The sequence below is a fragment of the Diplotaxodon limnothrissa genome, linkage group LG9 (assembly GCF_057381915.1).
Source record: "Diplotaxodon limnothrissa isolate DT_005_m linkage group LG9, D_limnothrissa_male_GT1.1, whole genome shotgun sequence".
Classification (NCBI taxonomy): Eukaryota; Metazoa; Chordata; class Actinopteri; order Cichliformes; family Cichlidae; genus Diplotaxodon; species Diplotaxodon limnothrissa.
In genome coordinates, this window is record NC_140604.1 from 8,675,669 (window position 1) to 8,701,999 (window position 26,331).

Here is a 26,331-nt window from a genome sequence, read left to right on the forward strand (position 1 = left end):
GTTAAATTGTCTGTGTTTGACAAAATGTGCTGATTTTTCACATGTGATAGCAGAGCTGAACTGGGCATGCACAAGATGAGTCACATCATTTGAAACTTAGCCCTGATTGGAGAAATTGGAAGTGTTACAACTGACCCACGTTACAACTATCCCCGGTCTCCCCTAGTGCTTTTTCGCGCTGCTTTCACAGTTTTTGCGCTTATTTTCTGGAAAAGACTGAAGAGAATCTGTACTCAGGTCTACTAATTTATCATTCTAATTACTCCGGCTTCATTAATGACTATTTATAATATTGCTTTGCAGTATTATGTTCCAAACAGAAGGACTAAATACCAGCCAAAGGGGGTTTTCACAAGCTGACAACTCAGAGTAACATTTCAGACTCCACCGTGGATTCGTGATTTAGACAGCCTACTTTTTGCAGCGTGATGCCTCCCCTCCCTCTCCTCCCCTCTGCTGGCCCCGGCCCCAGAACAGGCGTAAGCCATCAACAGTATGTTCGCAGTCTCAGGCTGTGTACTAGGAAACATGAGCAGGGTGAAATATTCAGAGTCCCGGGCAGCGCGGCGCAGGCCACTCGATAAAGCCGAGGAGGAGACGGCGGTCCGTGCGGTTTGAGCTCAGGATCTCAGGAGGGGAACATGTGAGCAGGGAATGGGTGACTGGAAACAGGATTATTGCTCTACACAGCAGAGAGACGCAGGAGGGACCCGGGACAGGTAACTGCACTCACAGTGATTTACTGCAGCAGGAATGGAGCCGCGTTACTGAGACTCAGGACAGGGATGATGTAGAGGACAAACACGTATACAACTTTGAATGAACTGGACCGAGTTTGCATGGCTCTTTATTCTCACTTGTAACCCCATATAGAAAGCTAAATACAATAAACGTGACACAGGTTGTAACTTAAATATTACTAGTAATACTACTAGTAGTAGTAATATCGCTTTGTGTTTTATTTCAGTGCTGTTGCTGCGCGGAATTTGCGCCAGGTTAATGATGAAAGCTCAAAGGTGCTTCTCTTGTCAGGACACATTCAGTATTCGACTAGAAGTTACAAATTGAGGGTGAAAGGAGGAAAAAATAAAAATGTCACATTTTTGTGAAGGCTGTAGGTTTGTTTGTATTAGATTTAAAAAGGGAGGAGGAGTGGAAGCACCAAACAAAATAAACCATTCACGAGTTCTTGACGCGCGACCACAGAGCAGAGGACGATACTTGGAGGTGAATTCCACTTGAACACATTTTACAAACTCAAATTTAGTGTTTACCGTTCAAATCTTGCAGTACCACTCCCCTGCTGTCTCCTGCAAATAAAGTGGAAGTGCATTAAATTGAAGAGAGTGGAATTTTGTCACGTAGAAAAATCAGATAAAGAGTTAGTAAGTTTATTGCAGCGCTGCATTAACGAGTCACATAACATTTATTTACTTGTCTCATAACTGATCTGCTGTCTGCACGCATTATTCACAGTTTTATTTATGTCAATTTCCTCACGCATACCTTTGCACATCAATGGATATTTGTGCATAATGAGTCTGCACAAGTGCTTCTGTTGTTTTGTTTGTAAAGCAGTTGATGCATCAAAGCTTCGCTGTTAGGTACGATCTGCTTTAATCAGATTGATCAGCTTTTTAAATGAAGTGTAAATAAATGAGCGAGCACATTTAATAAGGTTTGGAATTTCAATTTGTCAGAGAAATTTTTAAAGTGTGTTTTAAAGTACTGGCATTATTAAGTGGTTTTTTGTTTTTTTTGTTTTTTTGTGATCCTTGTGGCCAAAGGTCAAGTTGTAATAGTTTCCCTGGCGAATTTACTTGTCATCCTCCGAGGTATTTCTGAGCACGCTTTGTGTAAAATATGTACACTTGTTCCACAGAAGAGACACTGGGACACTGTGACAACTCCGTGGATTTCCTTCCCTCCTTCTGATATTTTACGCGTCAGAGAAAAACGGTGGATTGTCTGACCAAAGATGAACACCATCGTCTTTAACAAGTTGAGCAGCCAGGTTCTGTTTGAGGAGAAAGCGAAGGAGGTGGAAATGAGCAGCAGAAATTATCTAGAAGTGATCGACGGACAGCATCCAGACCTCCTCTCCAGCAACCAGACCATCAGAGACAACCAGGCGATCAGACACCGGCGGAGCGGGTATGTGGAGCGTTCTGTTATGGTTAACGCTGCTGGTCAGCATGTGCGGAGTTGGATTAACTGGAGTTCCCCTCCGGGGTGTTACTAATGAGGAGTGCCTCTATTTCACGGTTATTTCTCCCAGCACGAGCTAACAGAACGAGAGAGAGGGAACAACAATGCTGGTTTTGTTATCAGAGCGCTGTGGTTATCGCTCCAGTTTGTGCGCAGAATTAAAGACAGCAGACCAAACACCCAAGCCAGACTTTTGGGTTCAGATCCTGTTAAAATAAATATTTAATCCATGTGTGTGCACGAGCCTCACTGAGTTGTAATACAGATGCATTTATTAACATTTGGATTTGATAAAGTACCAGCAGCAGTGCGTAATTGCGCATTTATGCACAAACATTTGAAACTTACGCCGGCCTCAATAAGCCACAATTTTGGTCGTTTATAGGTCCCAACATTATGCTCTAGATCTCCGCACTGAAAGAAAAAATAATAATAATTAGTAATAATAATAATTAAAAAGTCTAGCTTTTTTTCATGTGGATTTAATGCACCAGGATTCTAGGGCTCAGGGAATTTATATTTCCCAATCTGGCCTTTATTTTGGTGCTGATGTTCACAGCTAATCTTAGAGTTAATAAGTAGGTCAGCCTTGTTCAGTAGCGGAGGTCTCCATCTGTTTTCAATAAATAAATTCACCCTTGAGCTCTCTGTGTGGTCTAGTCAATCATGTAAGCGGCCATTGATTTTTTTAAACTATATATTTTCTACAATAGGAAGCAGGTGTAGGTGAAGATATGTCCTGATATGTCCATGTTTTTTAGTTTATATCACAGCAACCTGGGGCAAAGCAGGTATGTTAAGGAGCCTTGTGAAGAAGAAACCCTCAGTAATATTAAAAGAATTCTGTGTGAACTTATGTGAGTTGTAGGTGTTTTTTCAGGGGATGGATAAGGCTAACAAAGTACATTAAATTTTTAAACAGAGTGCGTGTGTGAGAGAGTGTGCTTAAAGCCAAAGTTCAGAACATGGAATGAAATATCCTTTAAGATGTTCATAGCGATCTGCATTACAAGGAAAATATTTGTAGAACATGAACCTCGGGTAGACTTTGAGGTTAGACTAAAGTATGTTACATCTACAGTGAGAGCAGCTTTTTGGTGAGATAAAAGGAGAAATGCAGCACAGCACCATACTGACATCTACAGGTTCATAAGACCTGGAGCTACAGGTGAGACTGAGTCCTTTACAGCTCAGGAAAAGCAGACTCAAAGAAAGACTTTCTAATATATATTTAAGAGCTCATAGAAAATTCATATATTGTCATTTTTCATCTTGTGTAATTTCACTGTAGTGATCTTTTATGAGTTGCTGTTGTAGCTGTACTCACCACTGAGTTGCTGAATTGGGATTTGAGAAAATATATTTGCGATCTTCCAGGCCACAGAGTATATTCCCTACTTTGATTTTCTGTAAGTGAAAACCAGAAGTATAATTTCAGCTTTTTGTCCGTCCCTTGTGTGATGGTTTGGCTCAAGCCGTGGCCTCTGTTACATTGTTCTTGATCCACTTTTGCTGGGTGTGAAAATCTTTGTGCCTGAGTAGAATGTTTTTGTTTGTTTCATGTGTTGGCGGCTTGTGGGACACGCAATGAAAAATAAACTGCAAGTGGCTATTCTCTTTCTCCCCCTCACTGACTCAGTCTCTCGTTCTTTTTCTCCATCTCTACATCCCTTTAACATCTCTCGGCTTAATTGCAGTGCTTTTGGTGAGAAAATTGCACACTCTGTAGAGTTTTCACTTTATGTGTCATGACTAACAAAGTCAGGCAACTTGCCGCTCCACTTAGGACTCAACTTGCTGCTCGCATAACACCGTTTGTTCATTTCAGTATACAGCACGATCCTGATTCTGTTTCATTGCTTTAAATTCAGATTTTTATCACATTTTTAAAAGCAAAACAATTTGTTTACTTTTTAGTCTTTATTCAAATAAGACAAGCATTGTGTTAACTCATAAACGCACTGTGGGCACATCTCCTATCTTACTCATAGAAGGAAGATGTGTTAAAAATTAGGCATTTAAAGAAAAGATAAAAGATTCTACAAACTCAAATACCAGATACATACTCTACCCGTTTCTTCACAGGGGTCGTCCCAGTGGTGGTAAAGTCCGACACAAACGTCAGGCCCTGCAGGACATGGCGCGGCCGCTCAAGCAGTGGCTCTACAAGCACAGGGACAATCCCTACCCCACCAAGACAGAGAAAATCCTCCTGGCACTCGGCTCCCAAATGACGCTGGTTCAGGTGAGACCACTTTCTGGTAATCCTTCAGACTTCCAGGTCAGGTGACAAAGAAATTGACGGTGAATACAGAGCATTAGAGTTATGTTTAACAGTTAAGGTTGATGTCTGTTGTTGAGAGCATTGAAAAGCTGTATTTTCATTTGCACTTGAAGTAAGTGGAACATGCGTTTCATCTTGAGTACTGTGCACCTATGCAGCAGCACTGAATATTGTTGTTTCTTCACACTATTGTAAAAACACTTTGCCGATGACTGCTTTAGATTTACATTATTTTATAGGTCAGTTGTGAAAAACATAGACGCATTTATATATTTTCATTCCTTTATTTCTCAAGAAAGCCTCACATTTTTCTTTAGCTTCAAACCAACAAAGATTATACAGTAGTTACATTGTAATTATCAGTTCAGTTTTTCACAAACTTCACTTAGTTGCAAATAGAATTTTATGTCATGTAACTTTTTTGACTTTACAAGAAAGGCAATTAATTGAAATTAATTTGAAGCATTACTCTGGGGTTTTTTTTAATAAGAATTCTGGAAAAATGGTGAAATCAGTCTTTTTTATTATTATTATTTCTGCGTAACACGGATGTATTTTTATGCTGCATTTTCTTTTGACAACACTTCATTGGGACTTCACGCGGGACCTCGAAGTGATCCCAACCCAGAGTTTGGGATCCTCTGATCTGCAGTAATGCAGTTAGAAATGCAGATTTCATATACGCTTTAAGCTTTATTGCACCCTCTGCTGATGATGCCAGAGTACAGTGGACGGCTTGACTTTAGCGACTGACCGCTGAGAGGAAAACCCAGTGGAGAATATGAGTGTGTTTGGTGTCTGGCACGTGCAGCTGTGTATGTACAGTATCATCTGGCTGACAAGGTCACTGATACAGCCTCAGAAAGTCTGCGGCGGCTTTTTTGGGCTGCCGGCCACGGTGCTTAATCTGGTTCTCATTTTGGGGGCCTGATGGAGCTGTTTGTTTTGGTGAGGGCGAGTAGAGTGCAGAGGAATGCTTTGTGTTGGACACAGGGGTGCTGTGCCGCTCACACACACTACCACACAACCTCACACACACGCATGCATGCGTTTAAGCTGACACTCAAATACCAGCAGCAGCGTCAAAGGTCAGTGGAATATTTCATGATGGTGAGTGTAGGTATGCAAGTTATAATTGCATTTTCCAGCATGAAGGAGGTATAAAAGTTTTATTAATTCATTTTTAATTGATTTTCTGTTAAGTGTGCGTTGCTGAGTCAATGTATCAGCAAATCAAATAGCTGACTGACATCAAACTGCCACAAATGCACTGCTTCTAAAATCTCAAATCAACCTGGAGACAATTTTTCTCTTATTTGTTGAACTTTTGAAAGGATATAATCTTTAATAAATGGGCATTTGGGACATAAGCCACAATTTTAAAAAGTGCTGAGACCATCTGATGATTGTATTTTCTCATTTTGTAGACTAAACTAATTTATATAGAGCCATTAAAAAGTGTTATATGATAGCACCAGCTAACTGTTGACTCACATTTCTTTGCCTGTCCATTGATTGAGGATGAGAGCTACCCCTTTCTTCCACTGTTTAGTCCAGAAATGTAGAATGCATCACTTCCTGTGCATTTTCCCTGGAAACACCCACCTGGCACCAGGTGTTTAAAACAACTAAATCTGTCATGTTTTAGCAAAACAGCCTGTTCTTTCCATGTAAATATTGTGAATCAAGTGTGCTGAAAATCCAGTCCCATCTCTCCATCACCACTGAAATCCCTCGCCGTCCCTGCATGCCGTCTCCTCTACGGTACACACGCGGCTGACAAGCCACGGCTGAGAGAGCTTGGTTTGGCGATTGGGTCCAGCCTTTTTAGGCGTCACCATCTCTGTCTCTTTTCCCTGAGCCATTCTTTCCCCGGCTCTCATAAGCAAGCTGTCTCGTGTCTCACCTCGCAAATTCACAAGATGCCGCCGTCCTCCTGGTGTGCCACGGTGCTGGGCTCGCGACAGAGGGATGTGGGATGGTCTTAGTTAACAAGAAACATGATACTGAAAGAGAGGATCGGAAAAATAAGTACTCTAGCATAAGGCCTCTGTCTCAGCCCCTTCATAAACTGCTTGAAATCTATTGAGCATGAAAAGTTTTTCTTGTATAATATCTAATAGTCTCCATTTCCAGTGAAAGGAAGAGCGCTGGATCAAGTGTCTCTTTTGAAGACACTCATCTTGAAGACAGTGTTGGAAAAAATGTCTTATTGGTGGGAGGCCGTGCGAGTCCAAAATAAGCATGGGCAATGTACGCCTCAGCTAGAAACGTTAGTTAATGAAATGTTGCGTTCGCTGGCCATCCGGCGTTTGAATGGTATTAAATGTTTCTGCATGTTACTGATACAGAAAGGATGCATGCTGCGGTGTCTCTCTGGAGCGTCTGGGTTGTTTCTTAAGTCTCGGCCTCAAAGAGCTCCTCTGCAACCCGACTCTATATCTGTCTTTTGCTTCGGTCTTGCTTGGTTTTTCTGAATGAGACTGATGGCAGGCAGAGAGCAGACGTTTTCTTAGGGGATAGACTTTGTTTTGCTGGATATGGAAGAATTTGGAATCCAAACAATAACATATGTTTCTATTTGCTGTCCGTTCCCACTTCCCTCTTATTTGTCTTACTCACTCTCTCTCTTAGGTGTCCAACTGGTTCGCCAATGCCAGGAGGCGACTGAAGAACACAGTGAGGCAGCCAGACCTGAGCTGGGCGCTCAGGATCAAGCTGTACAACAAATATGTTCAGGGGAATGCAGAGAGACTGAGCGTTAGCAGCGATGACAGCTGCTCAGAAGGTACGGTTTCTGAATCGTCAGCCATCCCATTTGAGCAACGCTGAACCAGGTTTACTGGGATGGGGGAGTGGTCGTCCTTTGACTAATTTCACCTCAAAGGAAGGATTATTAGCCAGCAATGTCAACACTCAATTTCCCCAATCCAATCCAACTTTATTTATAAAGCACTTTAAATAGCCAGCACAGGACCAAAGTGCTGTATAGTAAGTAAGTTAAGAACAATAGAATAAAACAAAAATAAAACACATAATACATAAAAATTAAATTAAAACAGACCTATATATATATATATTAAAAAAAAACGGCATAAAACAACATAGAATCAACTAATAAAAATAAACTAAAAACCAACATGAAGAGACGGGTTTTCAGAGGTGATTTAAAAACAAGCAGAGAAGAGTCTAATCTCTAAAGGCAGAGCGTTCCACACTTTTGGAGCTACTACAGCAAAAACACGATCTCCTCTAAGTTTACACTCAGTCCTAGGTGCATTCAGAAACAGCTGATCAGCTGACCTGAGAGAGCGGGTGGGTGTATAAAGGCTGTAACAGCTCAGAGAGATAAGATGGGGCTAGACCATGGAGGGCTTTGAAAGCAAATAAAAGAATTTTAAAATGAATCCTCAAAGGAATGGGCAGCCAGTGAAGTGAAGCTAAAATAGTGCTCACACTTTTGAGTGCGACGAGCTGCAGCATTTTGCACCCTCTGTAGATGAGTCATTGATGAAGCACTGACCCCTATATAAAGAGCATTACAGTAATCCAGCCGGGTGTAAACAAAGGCATGGATAACTAACAACCCTTTACTTACTAGCATGTTTAATTTTGATCTACAATATGATTAATTAGTTTTATTCACACAGTTATAATTAAAAGGGTGCCCTGTTTAACTTCGTTCACATGAACTGTAAAAACATATTTATATTGTCTTCTCTCCCAGGAAGCTGGCATAGATACAGTGCACGTGCTGTATATTAGTCACTTGTGACTCATTCGTATTTATGGAAGTTTTCCATCACATATAACTTTACATAGAACACATATAAGATCATTGTGTCCCATCAAATTTGTGTTGTTCCGACTGAGAGATGACATATCTATCAATCTATCTATAGATAGATAGATATTTTTTAATGTTTTTTTCTTTCTTTCAGTGAAACAGAAACAAGATTTTTCGGTGTCCATAGTATCAAAAATTTGTTTTTACTTTATATCTTTAAAAAAAGAACTGCCCGAAATAATCATTAGAAGCATGCACTAATCAGACTTGTACCATGTGCACCCATGCACAGCACACAGAGCAGATTAATTCTTTTTCCATTCACCAAAGCATATTATCCATTTTCATTGGCACCAGTTAATCTAACAGAATTTTAATAATGATGATATTTGAAAGGCCACTCCTTCTCTGTGTGTATGAGCAGCGTTGTTCTGATTTGGTGTTTGACCCTTTGCCTGCTCTTTCGCTCTTATTCTGCAGCTCTCTGTCTCTCGCTGAGAGCATATCCTTGAATGCTGAATGTTAGAATAATTCAATAATGTGCATTAAAGAACAGTGGAAAACGTATGCTGCTCAGTCAGTTTGATGGAAGATCACTTCTGAGATATCACATAATAATGGCTCTCTTATATAAACTGGTCACATGCTGCGAACCTGATGCACTCTGTACCGACTGACCTGCGAACTTACATCATAGTTGTTGTACCCCCAAAATTTTAAATGTAGTGTCACGGAGTGAACCGGCGCCAAAGGCCAGTCCACCTCCTTCTGAGTTCCTCCTAAAGTGGCCCGACGCTCTGCAGAAACAGTGTTCTGGGCTGGATATAAATGGTGATCCAGCTGAGAGACGCCGAGGCCGATGGGCTGCGACACGCTGTCATTAGGACACCCTGCTGAGCCAACCTCTGCCTCCTAGTCTGCAATTGCAAATGAGCGGCTCCCTGTCAGCGTAGTGTATTTACTGCAAACACATGTTGATCCTCAGAGGGGAGAGACTGCCTTTTTGTACTCCATGACAGCACAGAAAACATGGGTAGGAAACATAAAAAAAAATACAACTTATATCCCCGAGCAGTGAAAGAATAGAGAGAAAGGACGAGCGCTGTGGTGTCAGTGATCTCTAATTAGATTTTTGAGGAGCAGAAGCCGTGTGCGGCTCACAGAAGAATGTGTGCATGGTGTTTGCATTGTGTCTGCCACAGGCCACTGTACCACCGGAGGCTCTGTATATCTCCCTGACTCTTCTCCCTGTCATATTATGGTTATGAAGCTATCCGCAGCCTGCTTCCACTTCTGACCCACGCGCTAAAAGGCCCTCTATTATGTTTTTAAGCCTATGCTTTTGTTCCAGAGTCTATTTATGGGGCCAGATCTAACCCCACTGACCCGGAGTGCATTCCTCTTACTGTCTGAAATGGTCCAGCTTGTTTTGGAGTTGAAGTGCAGAGAAAATGTTGTTTTCTGTTTTGTGAACTGGAGTGTCATGGAGGTGCGAAAAGGGGCCTGTTTTCTTTAAAATACTGCAAGGATTTGATGTGAAAAGATTTATTTTATTGTCTGAGTGACAACAGGAAAAATGCTGATTCTCTGATGGCGCATAGGAAGGAGAGCAAATACTCTCCATCCATGTGTTTCTGATATGTGGGAGCTATAATTTTAATTTGGCTCCGGCTGAATCAAATGTCCAACCTGTCCAAATTACAAAATTATGGTCTTGGCAGAGACGGTATCTAGAGCGAACTTCTCCCTAATTTCCCTTCTGCCAGAGGATATCTGGTTCTTCTGTGCAGTGTTTTATCTTCCTACCCCCCCACCTTTTCATCAGGTTTGGACCTGTGCTTTAATTCAGTGTCTCCAGTTGCAAAGCAGCACCCTGGAAATTATTTATTTCTGCAGGGGAACTTAGGGGCAGCTTGCTTTTGATGGAGAGGAAATTGACTACCATCCGTTATGATTCAGTAATGCTTCTTAAGTCTCGGCTGTGCTTCCCGCTCTTGAAGGAGAGCCAACGGGAGGGCAGGAGTGCCAGGTTCAAATCTCCCTGCCTCGTATTTGGATTCAAGTTCAGCTCAAAATAACCAGCACCCGAGTCAGATGGGACGCGCAGAACTTGGAAAATTATTTTAACTCTAGAAATACAATATTTGCTGAAGAAAATGTGCATGATTGTTATATACACTTGTGCTAACTGGAGCTCCAGCCGCAATTCCTGTTTAAACTCCCCTTAATGCATTGACTGAGTTCCATGTGCAGTAGTAGAGATCGGAATCTTTAAAACATTTTATGCATTTTGGGCATTTAGCACTGATTAAGTACAGTGTTTAGCTTGTGAACTACATATGTGGTAACTGTGGGTTTATGTGCAGTCAGTGACTGCGACAGTATTGTTTGCACACAATGACAGAAACCTGAAAGCAAATGAAACACAACAAATACAAATCCATATCATCCAATATAACATTTCCATTAAGGAACAGTGTCCAACTTCTATAGCTCATGTTTAGAAAATTTAAAAAAAAATCTTAATTTTTTGAAATCTCTTAATAAATATATAAACGTGTAACATGAACTTGAAAAGGTTCGTGTGATTCACAGTTCTAATCTTACCCCCTCCTCCTTAATTCAAGTCTTTTGATCGGCTGATCCTCTCAAACGCAAATTCTGAACAGCAGTTGAGTGCGGCGTCTGCTGACAGCTGTGAAAGTGTAAGAATATATTTCTGCAGTCCATCTAAATGAGTATTCTTATCCTGGCACAGATGGGGACAACCCTCAGAGGACACAGAGTAGCCCCGAGGAGCTCAACAAGCCCATGTACCAGAGTGTGATCAAGAAGGAGGGCTCCTCCATGGTGGGGATGGCCATGGGCATGGGCATGGGCATGAGCATGGGTATGGGCGCGGGGCTGCGTTCGGCCGCCGAAGCCGCCTCACTGGCAGAGGACTACGTGTCTCCACCCAAGTACAAGAGCAGCCTGCTGCACCGTTACCTGAATGACTCGCTGCGCCACGTCATGGTGGCCAACGCCGTCATGGACGCTCGAAAGAGAAACCACTCCGGCTCTTTCAGCTCCAACGAGTATGACGATGAGCTGCTCTCGCCGTCCTCCTCTGAGGCTGAGGCGAACTTTGTTTATCGGGCTGGTAAGAAGCCACATTTCTTGCATTCTTTCCCTTTAAGAGTCTCCTTCACACACGCCATCCTTCACTTTTGTTCTTTTTCTGTCCCCTCCATCTGCACATTTTGTTTTAATTCCTGCAGCTGGTCCATCTTTTTTTCCCAGCTGTCTGTCTCTCTGCTTGCCTCCCTGCTTGTGTCGATAGTATATGACGCTTTATCTGGGTTGCCAGAGCACACCCTTTAACTGTCTTTTCACATGACGTTTGACTTGCTCAATGAGATTCTTGTGACCACTGAGACCTAGTTAGCAGAGCTTGAGTGTTAAGAAGAGTTTGATTAAATTATAGCAATATCCAGCGTGTGTCCAGCACCCTAACACAAACTCGTATACACATTTGTGAACCCATGTGCATAAATGTGTCTTTCACCCACCCACAGGCAGCTCTTCTGACCTAAATGCCAGACACAACAGGGCCATGTGCATCATGCTTACATTCACACTACTGTTTGGGATGCCTTTGATTGTGACACAAAGTCCTGCTGACAGAGCAGGGCAAACAGCCTCTGTGTGTGTCTTTAAGCATAAACTTGTTTTTTTAACTAAAAAAGGATTTTTTTTTCATCTCTGACGTACAAAAATCTGCAGTTTCCACCAAAACCAACATCATCCTAAAAGGTCAGCTCTATTTTACATCACTTCCACTGCTGCTAATGTCTTTACAGTCAGTAGAGTTGGAGGGATCATTTTCCTCCCTCTAGAAGAAGACACTTGCTTCCGTTCATTTTCTACAGAATGAAAACACTTTCATATCAAAACAGAGGATAGATTTTGTTTTTCTATGCCTATTTTAGTATTTTGATATTTTCCACTCTGCTGCTGTGTTTTAGTAGAAATGTCATGGAATGGAATTCCCCACAAGGAAATGATCCTTAAAAAATGTTTCCTAACTTTTACATGTTTTTATCTAGGGCATTGCTTTTTTTCATTTCAAGCTAGAGTTAACTTTATCAGTTTTATCTTTTTAACAAATTAATAGAAATAAAAGCAGCATGGTAAAATATTACATAGGGACTTAGTGGAGTCACTAATCTTTTATGAGGACCTTAAAAGAAGTGTGTGTATTATTGTTTTGAATTAAAATAAAAATTCCAAGTTTTCATTGTCGGTTCTTAGAAATGAGTTCCTTTAAGTCTCGGTCTTCTGACTTGAAGAGAGTCGAATCAATTAACTGTTCTCTGAAGTTATTAAATTCTGTTTCTAAAAAAGCCCTATTAGCATGTTTTGTTGTTTTAGGAAAGCATACCCGTAGTTGTTTTTGCACATTACATTACAGTAATGAGTCACCCTGAAATAATTACCCCAGTTGACTGCAGTTAGCTTGTTTTTAAGTCTGCCGGGGGAAAGCTGTGCTTTTTAACCCGAATAAGATAAAATGTCTCATAGCGATATCATTGACGCCGATGTTCTTCTAACCGTGAAGTCACTGTCAGCCCGAAGCAAATCACAAAAGCTTTGTAGCCTACAGAGGCTTTCACGGCGCTTCAGCTCACAGCTCGTCTGTGGCGAGAACAATCAGAGGTCTTCCTCAGCTGAGAACACTGGGCCATTTGTTCAAGCAGACTTCATAACCAATAGTAACGTTTTCACTTTCTGCAGAGCATGGACAGGACCTGGAGGGCCTGGATCTGAAGGTGTAGGTGGTGGAGTAATGGAGAAGTGAGAGCATGTGTGTGTGTGTGTGTGTGTGTGTGTGTGTGTGTGTGTGTGTGTGTGTGTGTGTGTGTGTGTGAGTGAGAGGGGGGGGACAAACGTGGACAAATGTGTTTCCTATTATCTGAGCATGAAGGAGCGTGTGGGGGTTGGTTTGTATGAAACGCAACAACGACTGCAACGGGTACAATTGCCTTTATCAAAAAAAAGAAGAACTTCAAACCCCTTGACCTGAACGAACATCAGGCTTTTTTCACAGTGAAGCACCTGTTGAGACTTACAGATGGAGAAAGAAAGAAAGAGACGGATAGACCAAGTGAGACTTATAACTCCTTTCTACCAGATTTTAATAAGAGAACTCCCCTCCCCCCAAAAAAGGATTAATTCATCTGGCTGACCTGCTGTTTTTAATAGAGGCTAACTATTTTATCTCTATAGCTGATATAACTTCTTGGCTTTGAGGTGTCCCTCTTGGATTTCTTGGGCTTTGGCACCATTACAGAAGTGTTACTTTCTTACATGCAAGAGAAGCTTTCAAATCCGCACATGGAAAGTTCTCAGAGGCGGCGTTGACTCATGGGATCGAACACCTGCCGGGGGCTCTCCGATCTGATCGACCTGCTCAAAGAAACGAAACAAAAGAAAAAAGTTGAGAAGATGAAATTTTAATACCGCATCTGATTCCCCCGACAGAGCAGAGAGAGAAATCACTTTAAGCTCGGGCTTGCGTCACTTCCTCTGCAACTTTTGAATATTTTTTTTCCTCCTGTGGGCTCCGCTTCCCAGATACTTGTGCAGTGAACACATTCCTCTTTTGCAAATAGTTTTATTGTGTTTTTATAATAAGAGAAAAATGTTTCCCCGAGTACCTGATTTCACATAAATCTGTGCTTACATCAGAAACGCAGAGAAAAAAGAAGACAGAATAAATCAACTTTAAGCTCTCTGAATGTTCCCCTGCTTTCTTTCTGACAGTGACAAAACGTCTGACATTTTCACTCAGCAGGGAGAAACAGAATTTAAACGTAGAAAAACAACAGCTTAAACACAAAACGATGTCTCTCGGTGCATTCTTTTGCCGAATTCCAGCTTGTGAACAACCACTTGCGATTGGTCAAAGCAAAAGTGGCGTGCCTGGCAACCATTGTGCCATTGGCTAAAAGTCCGTTAATAGGCCAGTTGGTTGTTGTGGCCTGAGCCCCTGTGACTACAGAGGGCAGTCAGACGTGGTAGGAGATGGTGAGTGTAGATTTACCCCAGTGGAAAACTAAACTTCTGCCAGCTTGAAAGGACTCACATACAATTCACAGGCCTCATACAAGCATAGGCACACACACATCCAGTACAAACACACACATGCACACTGCAGTCCAAAGCCTGTGGGGAATTTCATTGAACACAAGGAGCAATAGAATTCCATCACACACGCCAGGGGTTTCATGCCAAATTACCCTTTAATGGGATATTAAATGGCAGGAATCTGGCCGAGTGTTTTTCTTGTTGCTCGGTACCAGATTTCGCCCCGTCTGATATCATATAGATCATTATACGCCAAATAACTCCCAACGTTTCTGCGGGTGGAGACTGAGAGATCTTGGTCAGACGTTTTACATGAGATTGACAGTAGTGCATTTTCTCAGGTTCTACCCTTTATGGACGTTGGTTACAGCTGAGTACAGTAGCCTGATGGTGAATGTAGAGTTCTTGCCAGTGCATCTATTGATGTGGGAAAGCCCCAATAACTGCAACCTAGTCAGCGGCCAACAGCAAGTTCCCAGTAATGAGATTTTTATTTGCCTCTTTAAAGTCATGCCTCTATTAGGTTGAGATACTGTTAATAGCTGTTATCACCATCCTAAAACAGAATAAAAATGGCAGCATGTAGGTGTTAGCATGCTAACATTTGCTCATACACAGATTTTGTGAAGACACTGCATTTCGATGATTTTAGAAACGTTTTGATGTCATTTCTGCGCTAAATGCAAAGTGAGAGGACCACAAAATCATTCATTTTGTAGTTGCCATAATTGTACCCATGAAGTATCGTGAAACTCCCCCAAAAGTTGTTGAGATATTGCAGCCTGGACCAAAGTACTTGTGCAACCGCACAAAATTAGAGAAAAAAGCCTTTTAGAAATCATCAGTTTTTTCTTTCTTTTCAGCTGAGGCCGATTGGTCAAAAGCACTGAACTAAGTTAAAAAGTCAACCGTAGAACACTTTCCCCTTTTGCTGCCAGTGAATTCCTGGAACCTGTCCCATACGTTTTCACCAAAAAAAAGAAAGTGGCACAGTAAAGTTGTTGGGCTTAAAGTTGCAACCAGTGATAACATGTATGGGAGAGGTTACTACAATAAACTCAACAATGATTCTCAGAGAATTCTGTTGGCCATAAAAAATACCCAGACCAAGGCTACGTCATGTTTGGTACTCAAACCTGTCCACATGTGGTCTGCTTATCAACAGGTGCCAAGGTAGAAATGATTCTTCACTCTTGCTCAAGATGACGTGATAATTTTGAGTAAAATACAACTGAAATCTATAAAATCAAAGGTTTATTTACTCAAAGAATTAATATTTAAGAAAAATGCACTCAGTACAAACTGAATGTATACAAGTCATTTGAACAGGTTCCTTTAGATTTAACATCTTGTGTTGTAATTATGTAACAAAATTACACTGAAAATTTACATGCAATCAACTTTTTTGGACGAATAAAGTTTTTTTAAGGGTACTGCCATTTGAACTGGCTTGGCATGAGCCCCGGCAATATGCTTGCGAGAAAGAGGTAAAAGTTATTCTTCCTGAGGGGAACGTGAATATCTAGCAGCTAAAAGTGAAATATTTGTGTCGAAACCTGCCAAAATCGTGTAATTATTTATTTTTGTCACTTCCACTTGATACTTCCACTATTTATTGCATTTCCCATCAATAAGTCTATGAATTAGAGGATTTCTGCCACCGAGAGAAACAAACTGGCCCATTATTTATCACATTCAACTGACTTAAATCTAAAACTGGTGGTTTTTAACACGTAGGATTCTTAGAAACCTGTTCAATGAAAACAGCAGTGCTTGACAGGAGCCGCTGAGGTCCTAAGGGCCTTTCAAATTAGGCTGGAGCAAGTGCCAGACAGTTATTGAATCCTGGAGAGTTTCGTAGCACTTAAGGAGCTGTCGACTTGTCCAGGTGAATGGAAGAAGTCGTCTCATTGTGGAAAAAAACACCCAGAGTGTTTGGATTCCTTGTCGTGAGGTGGAAGGGTAGAGAGATGTGATGGTCACTGCCGATAAAAAGAGATTTCTATCATGATTGTTTTCATATTTTCGACTAACAAGATATACTTAACTGGATTTCCCTTACTCTCTCTTGTTTCCACTCCAAAGAAAAAAACCCGACTGGGATGATTTTTGTAGCAGTGTTGTTCAGGGATGCCGGCTCTAATGTCTTTCTTGCTTGGGCGGCAGGGTAATTTACTGTAAGCCACAGAGTAACAGGAAAGACAGCGCTCGATACAGGGACACTTGATGACAATGAGCCACTCCTGGCGAGTGATGGATGAAGACTCGTTGTCTCAGGAATTCAAAGATGTGGATAGACTGGCTACAATTTGCTCTTTCCACAATTTCATAGGAAAGAAGAAAGGGAAGACAGAAAGAGGAGGAGGTTGGAGATGTTGTTCCAAGGCGGCAGCTTTTGCCAAGACTGACTGGGTTCAGGTTGGGCTTTAGAAATCAATTTGGACAGCATGAGAGGGAGGAGAGGGAGGCGCTTGGTCCATCCAGATCAAGAGTTGAGTTTCCCCAGAAGTGGCCCGTTGGGAGAGAAAAGACAGCGTGGTGGCAGTGACTAAGACACACAGAGAGTGTGGTTGGAAGAAGTGAGTGTGTGCATGTGTGTGCATTCTTGTTTTTTTTCTCAAAAAGATAGGAAGATGAGGGGAAAAACTGGGGACATCTGGTTGGCCCTTACTTTGTGATGGGGTTGTTTCGCACAGGACTGGGACTTGGGGATTGGGTGAGACTACTAACAATTAAACTGAGGTGTAGGAAAAGTTCATCCAAATTACAAAAGTGATCTATATATTTTTGTACTTACCCCTTGCGGTGTCTGGTCATGCAGATTGTTAATAACCATAACAAACGCCTCTGAAAAGTCTTCCAACTCATTTGGGAGATGGTTGGAATTTTATTTGTCCTCCTCAGAGCATTGAAAAATTTCTTCAAAAAAAAAAAAAAAGCAGCAGTGATTATTTCCAAAGAAGCTGTGTCCCCTGGTGCAAAGAACTCACCGCCAACTGAATTTTCTGGTAGAAAGGAGCTCCAGTAACAACTGTTGAAACCGTTTAAACCCTTTTTTAATTTAAAGACATAACAATGATGTAAAGTATGCATATTCAGACTAACTTTGGATTGAGTGAAATTATGTAAGCTTGATCTCACTTACAAGAAAAAGCAGGTTTCTTGATAGTGAAGATGATTTAAATTTTTGATGTGATAATATAGTTTGTTTCAGTGTTGCCACACAGCAGAGCCTTTGGGAATCACTGCAGTAGACAGTGGATTGAAGCCTGTATGAATAAGCATTATGAAATCAGTGTTGTTTTATGCAAAGCTATAGCTATACATCAGTGATATCTGTGTGCTCGTGAATGTTCAGGAAATTTACTATAAGCTATTAAAGTTTTATTGCCCTAATAAGAGTAATATTTGCTGCCTCCACCAAGGAGCTTGTGTGATTGGTTTTGGCTTGTCTGTTTGTTTGCAAATACTTATGTTAACATAAAAGTTACGGACAGGTTTGCAGAAATGGGATGAGGCCCAACATCGAGCTGGATCTGAATAGAGGAATTTTTGGAAGGATTACTTTTTTCATTGTGAAGATGTCATCTTCACAGACGTGTATCAAATTCAAACAAGAAAAAAAACATTCAAAACATTGCTTGAATTTACCAAGAAAATATCACAAATTAATATGGATGTCCTTCTAGATCCAGGGCCTCAGTTTATGCGTGGTACAAAATGAATTTTGAGCTTTGTTGGAAGTATGCAGGCTTGGACTGCTCTTGTTTGTATTACGTAATGATTTTCCAGCATTTTTTCCGATGAATTCGAAAGGTTTCAAGATAAAAATGCATTCGTAATGTTCAGTATAATTTGTTCTTTGAAAGCAGCTATTATCTTTCTTTATATGTTCTGTTTTTACAGTGGTGGACGGTCATATTAAACTTGGCAAACTCCAAGTAAACCCCATAAACCAATAGCTGACTTTGATAGGTCTTTGATTTGTATGACTTTCAGCCTCAATACAGTTATTTTAGGCATACAGCTCTAACTGTGAGCTAAGAGGCTCCACCCACCTTTCCACCACCCACCCTCTGTTTAAAACTTCTGTTTGGAACTCATGCCCAATCAGAGGAAAGCTGGCTTAAAGGGAGAAGAAGCTAAAATGGCTCATTTCAGACAATGGAACAAAATAAAAGCAGCACCAAGCCTTCCAATAAGGATTATTTTTGAACTGTGACTCATGTAGAGCTACTCTAGCAGAGTTCATTAATAATAAAAAAAATACTGAGCTAGAAATGGGTGTAATAGGTCCACTTTAACATAGTATATTAAGGTATATAAGTGTCCTACCGCTGCAGCTGTGTTTTTTTTTTCCGTCTTGTCACGCACAGCAGAAAATAGAACTAAGAAAGGACGAGATTAGACACACATAATACGACACATAAGTGTCCTTCAGGGTGTGGCTGGTCCAACGGTGGGAACAACTAGGAGTTGGCAAAAGTTAGGCATAATCCTGGCATTAAGCTGTGGGACAGCTTCAGGCAAATGGAAAGGTGGATAAAAAAGACAGAGAGGAAGAAAAAAAACCCTCATGGTGAACCTCTCTGACTGGAAGATGGGATATTGGCTTCTGACCACTAAACAGAGGCTGGATGAGAGGCAACCAGAGAGGACAGCAGCAGACTGAGACAGTGCTCATCCTGTGGAGAAGTGTTAACAGACAAACACCAGCACAGACACTGTTTATACGCAACTGCCTAACATAGAACTTGAAGAGGGCAGAATAATAAGCCCTCACAAGCTGATAGTTTTTAAATCATCAGTACACCAAGGCTTCTAGGGACGGACACACACACACAAACACACACACACACACATAATCATTTCATCGGATTCAGAAAGCACAGCTGCCTGCCTAGTCAGAGAAACCGAGCCACGCTGCCCTGTTCCGTATAAAACACAAATTGTTTCCATTTTAAAAACCCAGCCGTGTCGAGAACAATCGTTTGCCATCGCGTTCCCACGGGATGGAGGAGAGAGGAGAGAGTTTAACGAGCGAGCCGAGGTGTGACCCAGCAAGGACGCGGAACACACATACGCAGAAATCCCCCAAGAGTGTGAGAGAGCCCTGCAACTACCACTGCAGACAATTGCAACATAATAATGCAGTGTGTGCAGCACAAACATATCATTTGGCCAGATCCCCCTGAAAAAAAGGTTATTTTTGCACACATGTAAACACTTAAAAATCTGAATAATGTTTACTTGTGGTTTTCGCTTTTCCTTTCCCCCCCCCCCCCTGTCCTAATTTGTGTGTTTTCTGCACCACAAGCAGTTGCCGTTCATCCCCGAGGATGTCGCTGAGAAAGCTGTGATGAAAGGGTCTGCCTGAGGAGACTGGGCCCCGCTTTTTTAAATCTCTTTTGTACCTGCCGCGTCAAAGCAGTGATAAGAGGCTCATCTGTTCATCATCAGCGATGTGTCCCAGTCGAACGTGATCCTGTTTTTAATCTTTCTGCGGCCACCCATGCTCACGTCTCATTCCACTTCCTAATTCCCCTTGGTTCCTCTTTTGGATGCTGTGGCAGTCCACCCACAGCCACACAGACAAGACACTTGCACACATTGCCATAACATCGTATTTACTTCTTCTTCGTCGAGACGCGCTCCTTATTTTGGCTGATTTACGGGGGCCCTGATTACTCTCTGTTTACTGGCACTCGTAAACACAATGACAACCTGGCAGCGTTTAAACATTTCAAGCACTGTTATTATTTCTCCATCTAGCAAGAAGACACAAGGCAATCCTCAATGCTAGGATCTTGGTTATCTGCCCCCAACCGCAGCCACAGCACCAGTGTGTCATCTGCCGGGCAGACATGGAAAAGGAAAAAAAAAGAAGAAAAAAGAAAGCACAGAAAAAGCAGGAGATGAACGTAGTTTTTGGGCAGCAGCTCAGTATCTGTCTGGCCATGTCAGCGCATGTATGTTGGATTTAATAGTTTAAGAGCTAATTATTCAATATTTTTGTAAGCGATGAAAGTGTTGTCAGGGCGAATGGAGAAGGCATTAAATTCACGCCATGTATGATGTCTTTGGCTAGCTGAGTGGAATTGACAGTTTGCTTCGTTGGAGCCTCAGACTTTGTTCAAACGCGGCAGAGACGGGGAAAGGAATGGCTGGGAGGGGTGATATAAAAGTAGGGTTGGCAGCGCACGAGGCAAGCTGAGTGCCAAGGCATCCCTAACTTCATTTACAGACTCTTCTTGACATTATAAAAAAGCACAGAGCATCAGAGAAATATAATAAAAAGAGAAATCTTAGGCTCGCACGTCGGGCTTAAAGTGGCAGAAAGAAAGAAGCTCAAAAAGGCGTCGCAGCACCTGAGGGTTTTTGGCATTTCCTTTAGCCAAGTCTTCTTGACTTGGCTAAAAGTAATTAATGCATCTTCTGATATTGATTTGACTTCACATCAGGTGAGCTCATCACAGTTCTATCCTGTAGGTCGAGCGCAGCGTTGTGATTCACCTGTGGTGATGGTAACTTCTGACTCATCCTCGGGTTTGGGCGGGCTTCAAAGAGGCTGCTTAATGACATGATGGTCCATTCCTATCCTGTGGTTGCACAGGTCAGCGGTGACCAGATTGTCCAGTCTGCAGCACCACTCTGGTTCTCATCAGGTCCTGTTAGGGGAAATCAGCTTAGCTCATTTCCTACTTTAACAGTCGAGTTTGGATTCTGTCTCTGCGTCCAGATTCACCGGCCTTCGTCCAGTGGTGGAATATTTTCTCATTCAGAGCAAAGTAAACATATTTTCCCTTCTACCCAGTGACTTTCTACACTGCCTTTATTAGTATAGCCTAATACATTTAATAATAAATAATTAACAGATCTCTCAGTTTAGCCAATTTTGAGAAGAACTTTTTAAGATTCACAGAATTTATTCATGATTTATTTCAAAACTGGCAGCCCAGACAATTGTTAGTTTAGCTTTCCATCCATACTGGTAGTCTTACATATCCAGACAAAGCACATCATTTCTGCATCATCTTTAAATGTATCTAAAGTGAACACATGTTCAGGTTTCAAATGGATTAGGCTTCTCTAAGGACTCCCTACACACAGTTGATACAATGCTCCTATGATGTACAGATTAAGCAAAAGAAGATCCAGTGTGTTACACTGGACAGGGTGATCCGAAGGGCCAGCTCTGTTCTAGGATGCCCTCTGGACCCAGTGGAGGTGGTGAGTGACAGGAGAATGGCGGCTAAGCTGTCATCCCTGTTGGACAACGTCTCCCACCCCATGCAGCAGACTGTGACAGCACTGAGCAGCTCCTTCAGTGGGAGACTGCGGCACCCACGGTGTGGGACGGAGAGATTTCGCAGGTCTTTCCTCCCCACTGCTGTCAGACTCCACAACAAAGACTTTAACTGAACAAACACACACATCCACACATGTGCAATAACACTAAGTGCAATAATCTTTTCTGGCATCGTTGTATTTTTACTCAGTTGTATATAGCATTCGTATTCTATTTTTATCTTATTGTATATTTTTATTCTATTTTATTCTACTGTATATAGTATATTATTTTATTCTATTCTGTACAGCTGTGTACTGTATTTATTCTTATTGTATTCTAATTTTTGCGTCATAACTTTTGCACTGTCCACTTCCTGCTGTGACAAAACAAATTTCCCACGTGTGGGACTAATAAAGGTTATCTTATCTTATCTTAATACTTAAGCTGTAGACATGCTGGTAGAGCCAAGCTAGCTGTTTCTCCTCGCTTCTAACATTCCAAGCAAAAAGTGCTGATAGCTCTAATGCAGTCACCTCAAACTGAAGACCAAAGCCCCACCAACCTGCATGCACCTCAGCCCTTCTCTTTGCAGGGAGAAGCCTGTTAGAAGAAAGATTTAAAGGGAGTGTTGCCTTAAAGGGAGAAAACTTGTTTCAGTCAACAGGGCTGCACCAATGCATGATATAAGATGAATAAGGATTATACACCTCTGTGAATCATGCAGACCTACTCTAGCAGAGCCAGAGAATAAAAATATGGAGATTGAAATTAGCATAAAAGACCTATAAGTGTTAGAATTGTTAAACCCTCTTGCTTTAAAATTGAGCCATCTTTTCTGTTTCTAGGTAATCATTTGTTTTCAATTTCTATTCCATTCTTATTTTTAGACTCTTTATACTATCCATGGTGACGAGAAATTATTCTGGATAATACTAAGGCTAAAAGCCTGCAATATCATAAAATGCCCTTGCGTGTGTGTGTGTGTGTGTGTGTGTGTGTGTGTGTGCTTATTTGTCTGTCGGATTCAGCCCAGCCCACGGTTTGTGCAACTCAGCTTTCCTTGTTTATTGTTGCGAGTTGCTAACAACAGCTCCAGATGGTAATGATGATAGTCAGCCACTCTCCTCTGCAGCCATCTTAACAGGTGGAACCTCATAACCTCAATAATTTGTCAGCCCCTGCTTGTTTCCCTCGTTTTCACCAAGTTTTGTTAAAGCTACTTTTTCTTTTTTTTTCTCCTATGTTCTTTTCCCCCTTCCCCTCCATCGTCCCGCTGTGATGTTAAGTGAGCTAGTATTTTTGGACTTCCAGCACAATGCCAGAAACCATCAGACTTCTTAGCTTTCCCCTTTGGCGGTCCGTGCAACCCCACTGTCAGTGAAGCCCAAAGGCAACAGCAAAGTTGACTGAGTATTCAGTAGCAAAGTAGTTGAGTTTAAAAAAGAAAAAAAAAGTGAAAATAATAAAAAAAAATCTTCAGTGATTTATTGGCCATTTATTGAGTCTTTGGCGCTGCTCTTGTTTTTAAAAATCCCAGTTTTAGATGTTTTAGGCAAAGGGCTTTGGAAACAGAGTTTTTCTGCAAGCAGTGGTGCATTTTCAAAATCTGGGGTCCAAGGGGTTGAGAGCTGGTGTCTAGTCCCCAATGAGGGCCTTGGAGTGCAGGGTGGCAAAGGTCATCCTTGCATCCACCTGCTAGAAAGCTCAGAAAACACAGTTTTATGTGTGTGTTCTGAAAGGAATCATCTGGACAGTGGCTGCCTCACACACCCTGGAAACACTTAAAGCTGTGGATGGAAAGTCTCAAACGCTGCACTTCAGATCCCACAAACACACACACACTTTTCTTCTGCCTGTTGTTTGTCTTTGATGTTGCTGCTATCAGTTGCTGTCACCAACCGATCTTTACACCAGGCACCACAGCCGTAAACACTGAGCTAATGTATCTCGAAGGCAGGGGGACAGGGGGGCAGGGGGCATAAACAGCGCATGAAAACTGTGTAATTTGGCCTCTAATTACAGCACTGTGATTACGGAGTGTTGTGCACATTTTTAATCAGGACCAATCTGTTTTGGAGCCCTGGCAACAATCAGGAAAGAAAGATGGAGATAGGGTGCAGGGAGGATGGCTTCACAGTTTTCAAGTATTCAGTTGACACTGGCAATTTAGGCAATTAATTTGAAGAATGGCTGAAGAAATATAGAGGGATTAAAAACTGGAGACTAAGAAGAGATGGATAATATCAGGGGCTTTAAAAAAACCTGCTCTTGACATAGCACAGAGTCACTCTTTATTAAAACAGATGGGAAACATTGCATTTGTTTTGGCTGGTTCCTGACGAGTACCTCAATCAGGGGGTATTACAGCAAATCAAAAGGTGAACAGTCGACCTGGGGGACATCAGTAAAGGAAAAGGGGACTCGCTGATGAAGTGAGATAAAGGCAGAGCAAAAGACGGGACAGCAGGGAGTTGTGGTCGGATGGGAATGAGAGGATTTTTTTTGGAACACTTACACGCTGAAGCCCCAAATCTCATCCTGTGGTTTGTAGTACTGGGTTATCACGTCCTCATCGCTCTCACACACGTGCACACACACATTCCTGCTCTTCTTCTGTCTAAGAATGATTGGCTTCTTCTGTCTGTCTCTTTCTCTCTCCCTCTCTCTGTGGATTACACCTATTACGGAATGAGCGGGAAAAGCGCAGCCTGTTATAATCAGGCTCGCATTAGCTCTGGGGCCTCTTGAACCCCGACACTGTCATGAAAGAGGAACAGAGCGCGGCGTTGGGAGTAATTAGGCGCTTCAAGCCTGAACGCTGTATCCAGATATTTGGAAAATCTACGGAGGGTTAGAGGTGACACAACAGAACGGTTAAATGTTGCATGTGCTTTCCCCGTCGCTGAACGAGCTTTGGCTCCTTTGCTCTCAGTGGGTCTCTGTTGGCTATGTCGAAGCCTGAACACAGTGTCCTCGCTCAACCTCTTCCAGTCCCTTCTTACCACGATAGCAAATGAAATTCCAGCGAGAATGAAGGGTGCAGATTTTTATTAGCAAAGGAGAACGTTAATGCACGCCCGCCAACTGCTGCCTTGTGGTGACGGTGGCTGGTGGAAGGGTCTCGTTAAAACACTAGCTCAGGTTTAGACACTTGCTTTATGGGGAAATGCGACATTGGCGGGGTATAAAAGACTGGGTGACCCTGTGCTGTTGGTGAGAACATTCAGGAAATCAGATTGACAGCCGAGCAGGAGACAACCCAGGTATGACGAACTCTGTTATCTTTGGACGAAATGAAAATTTGGGGAGAGTTTGCCCTCCTTTGAACATTCTTGAGTCATCCAGTCATCTATATCTGGTCAAGACCGAACTTCTTAAAAGCTCATGGGGCCTCAGACGCGTGTTTAGTTAACTTAAAGAGAGCGCCCGGGGGCGACGCGACTAGAAAAATCCAGATGCTCTGCTTTTTTCTTTTTGGTTAATGCCTCATGAAACGCCAAGCCTGTGTCCTCATACTCACTGTTGGGCAGATCTCACCTAAGGCTGGAACCAAGACAGCAGGACAGGTTCAGCTCAAACACCCAAATGAACTCCTCTTTCACTCACACACACGCATTCAGGCAACAAGAGCACGCTGAAATAAACACACTGGTTGCCCCGAAGAGAAGTTGGGTTTCATTGTTTAATGACTCTGCTATTCCCTCTGCTAATGTTTCACATATGAGATAAAGATTGCTCCCATTTGAAGAGAGGAAAAAAGAAAGGGAGAGCAGGCATCCATCTTTCTCTCACTGACTCACTTGCTGCCTTTTCATTCCCCCTTTAAATCTGCGCTCAGTCATTTTTGATCTGATTTCCTCAGACAACTCAATTACGTTGGCCCGGGCCCATTTGTTTTCCAACAAAATATTAGAGAATGGAGCTTGTGAGTCATAAGAAACATCTTTCAACTCGATCCTATTAGTCACCTTGTTTCTTGACGGCTTATTGCAAAAAAACCCCAAAAACAACAAAAAAAACGTCCTTTTTGTCCAGCATCTGAGCGAAGAGAGAAAACAGAGCAACACATGTTTTCACAAAGCAGGGTGTACGCATAAGAGCGCACAGCATAGACCTCACACACTACTGCACACACACTGCGAGAGTGTATGTTCAGCGACATTCCAATAAATCCTCATTGACCCCGATGAACTCAGCAAAATTAACCTTTTTTTCTCTCTCTCTCCTTGCTTTCAGAAACCACAGAGCATGGATCAAGTAAATGTGACAGGTGAGCAGCCTTTCTCTTAACGCTGCAGACCAGATCGAGTCATTTGCATTTGCGAGCTGATCGTAACGCTCTCTGTTTTTGTCCTTTCGTGTTGCATGGTCAGCTCGCTCATCAGCAGCAGCGGTGGCCCCAGAGCCACACAGAAAGAAAAGGCGAAAGGCAAAGACGAGACATACTGGAAGGAGATCAACGCCGCCATGGCCTTGACCAACCTGGCACAGGGGAAGGACAGTGCCTCCGGGACCACCAGCTGCATTATCCAGAAGTCCTCTCATATAGCAGAGATCAAGACTGTCAAAGTGCCGCTGGTGCAGAAATATTAGCCTGGACGTCGTCCTCCCGTCCCCTCTATGCAAACCAGC

At 42.2% G+C, this 26,331-nt stretch overlaps 1 protein-coding gene across 2 annotated transcripts; it reads left to right on the forward strand.

Moving 5' to 3' along the window:
- The first annotated feature begins 642 nt into the window (after positions 1–642).
- Positions 643–26,331, forward strand: mkxa (mohawk homeobox a). 2 transcript variants are annotated; one of them, XM_085361928.1, is made up of 7 exons: positions 643–719; positions 1,883–2,154; positions 4,294–4,453; positions 7,127–7,280; positions 11,038–11,421; positions 25,936–25,969; positions 26,073–26,331. In XM_085361928.1, the coding sequence occupies exons 2-7, from the start codon at positions 1,979–1,981 to the stop codon at positions 26,290–26,292; spliced, it is 1,128 nt and encodes a 375-aa protein (XP_085218054.1). In that variant the 5' UTR covers positions 643–719; positions 1,883–1,978; the 3' UTR covers positions 26,293–26,331. The 2 variants fall into 2 exon arrangements, with proteins under 2 accessions (XP_085218054.1, XP_085218052.1); XM_085361926.1 differs by lacking the exon at positions 643–719 and having other exon boundaries at positions 1,951–2,154; positions 26,085–26,331.

Excerpts from the sequence above, each read along its gene's own strand:
- mkxa (XM_085361928.1), top strand. The coding sequence starts at position 1,979 with ATGAACACCATCGTCTTTAACAAGTTGAGCAGCCAGGTTCTGTTTGAG. Across the intron at positions 2,155-4,293 it reads ATCAGACACCGGCGGAGCGG|GGGTCGTCCCAGTGGTGGTA; the intron begins GTATGTGGAGCG and ends GTTTCTTCACAG. Across the intron at positions 11,422-25,935 it reads GAACTTTGTTTATCGGGCTG|AAACCACAGAGCATGGATCA; the intron begins GTAAGAAGCCAC and ends CCTTGCTTTCAG.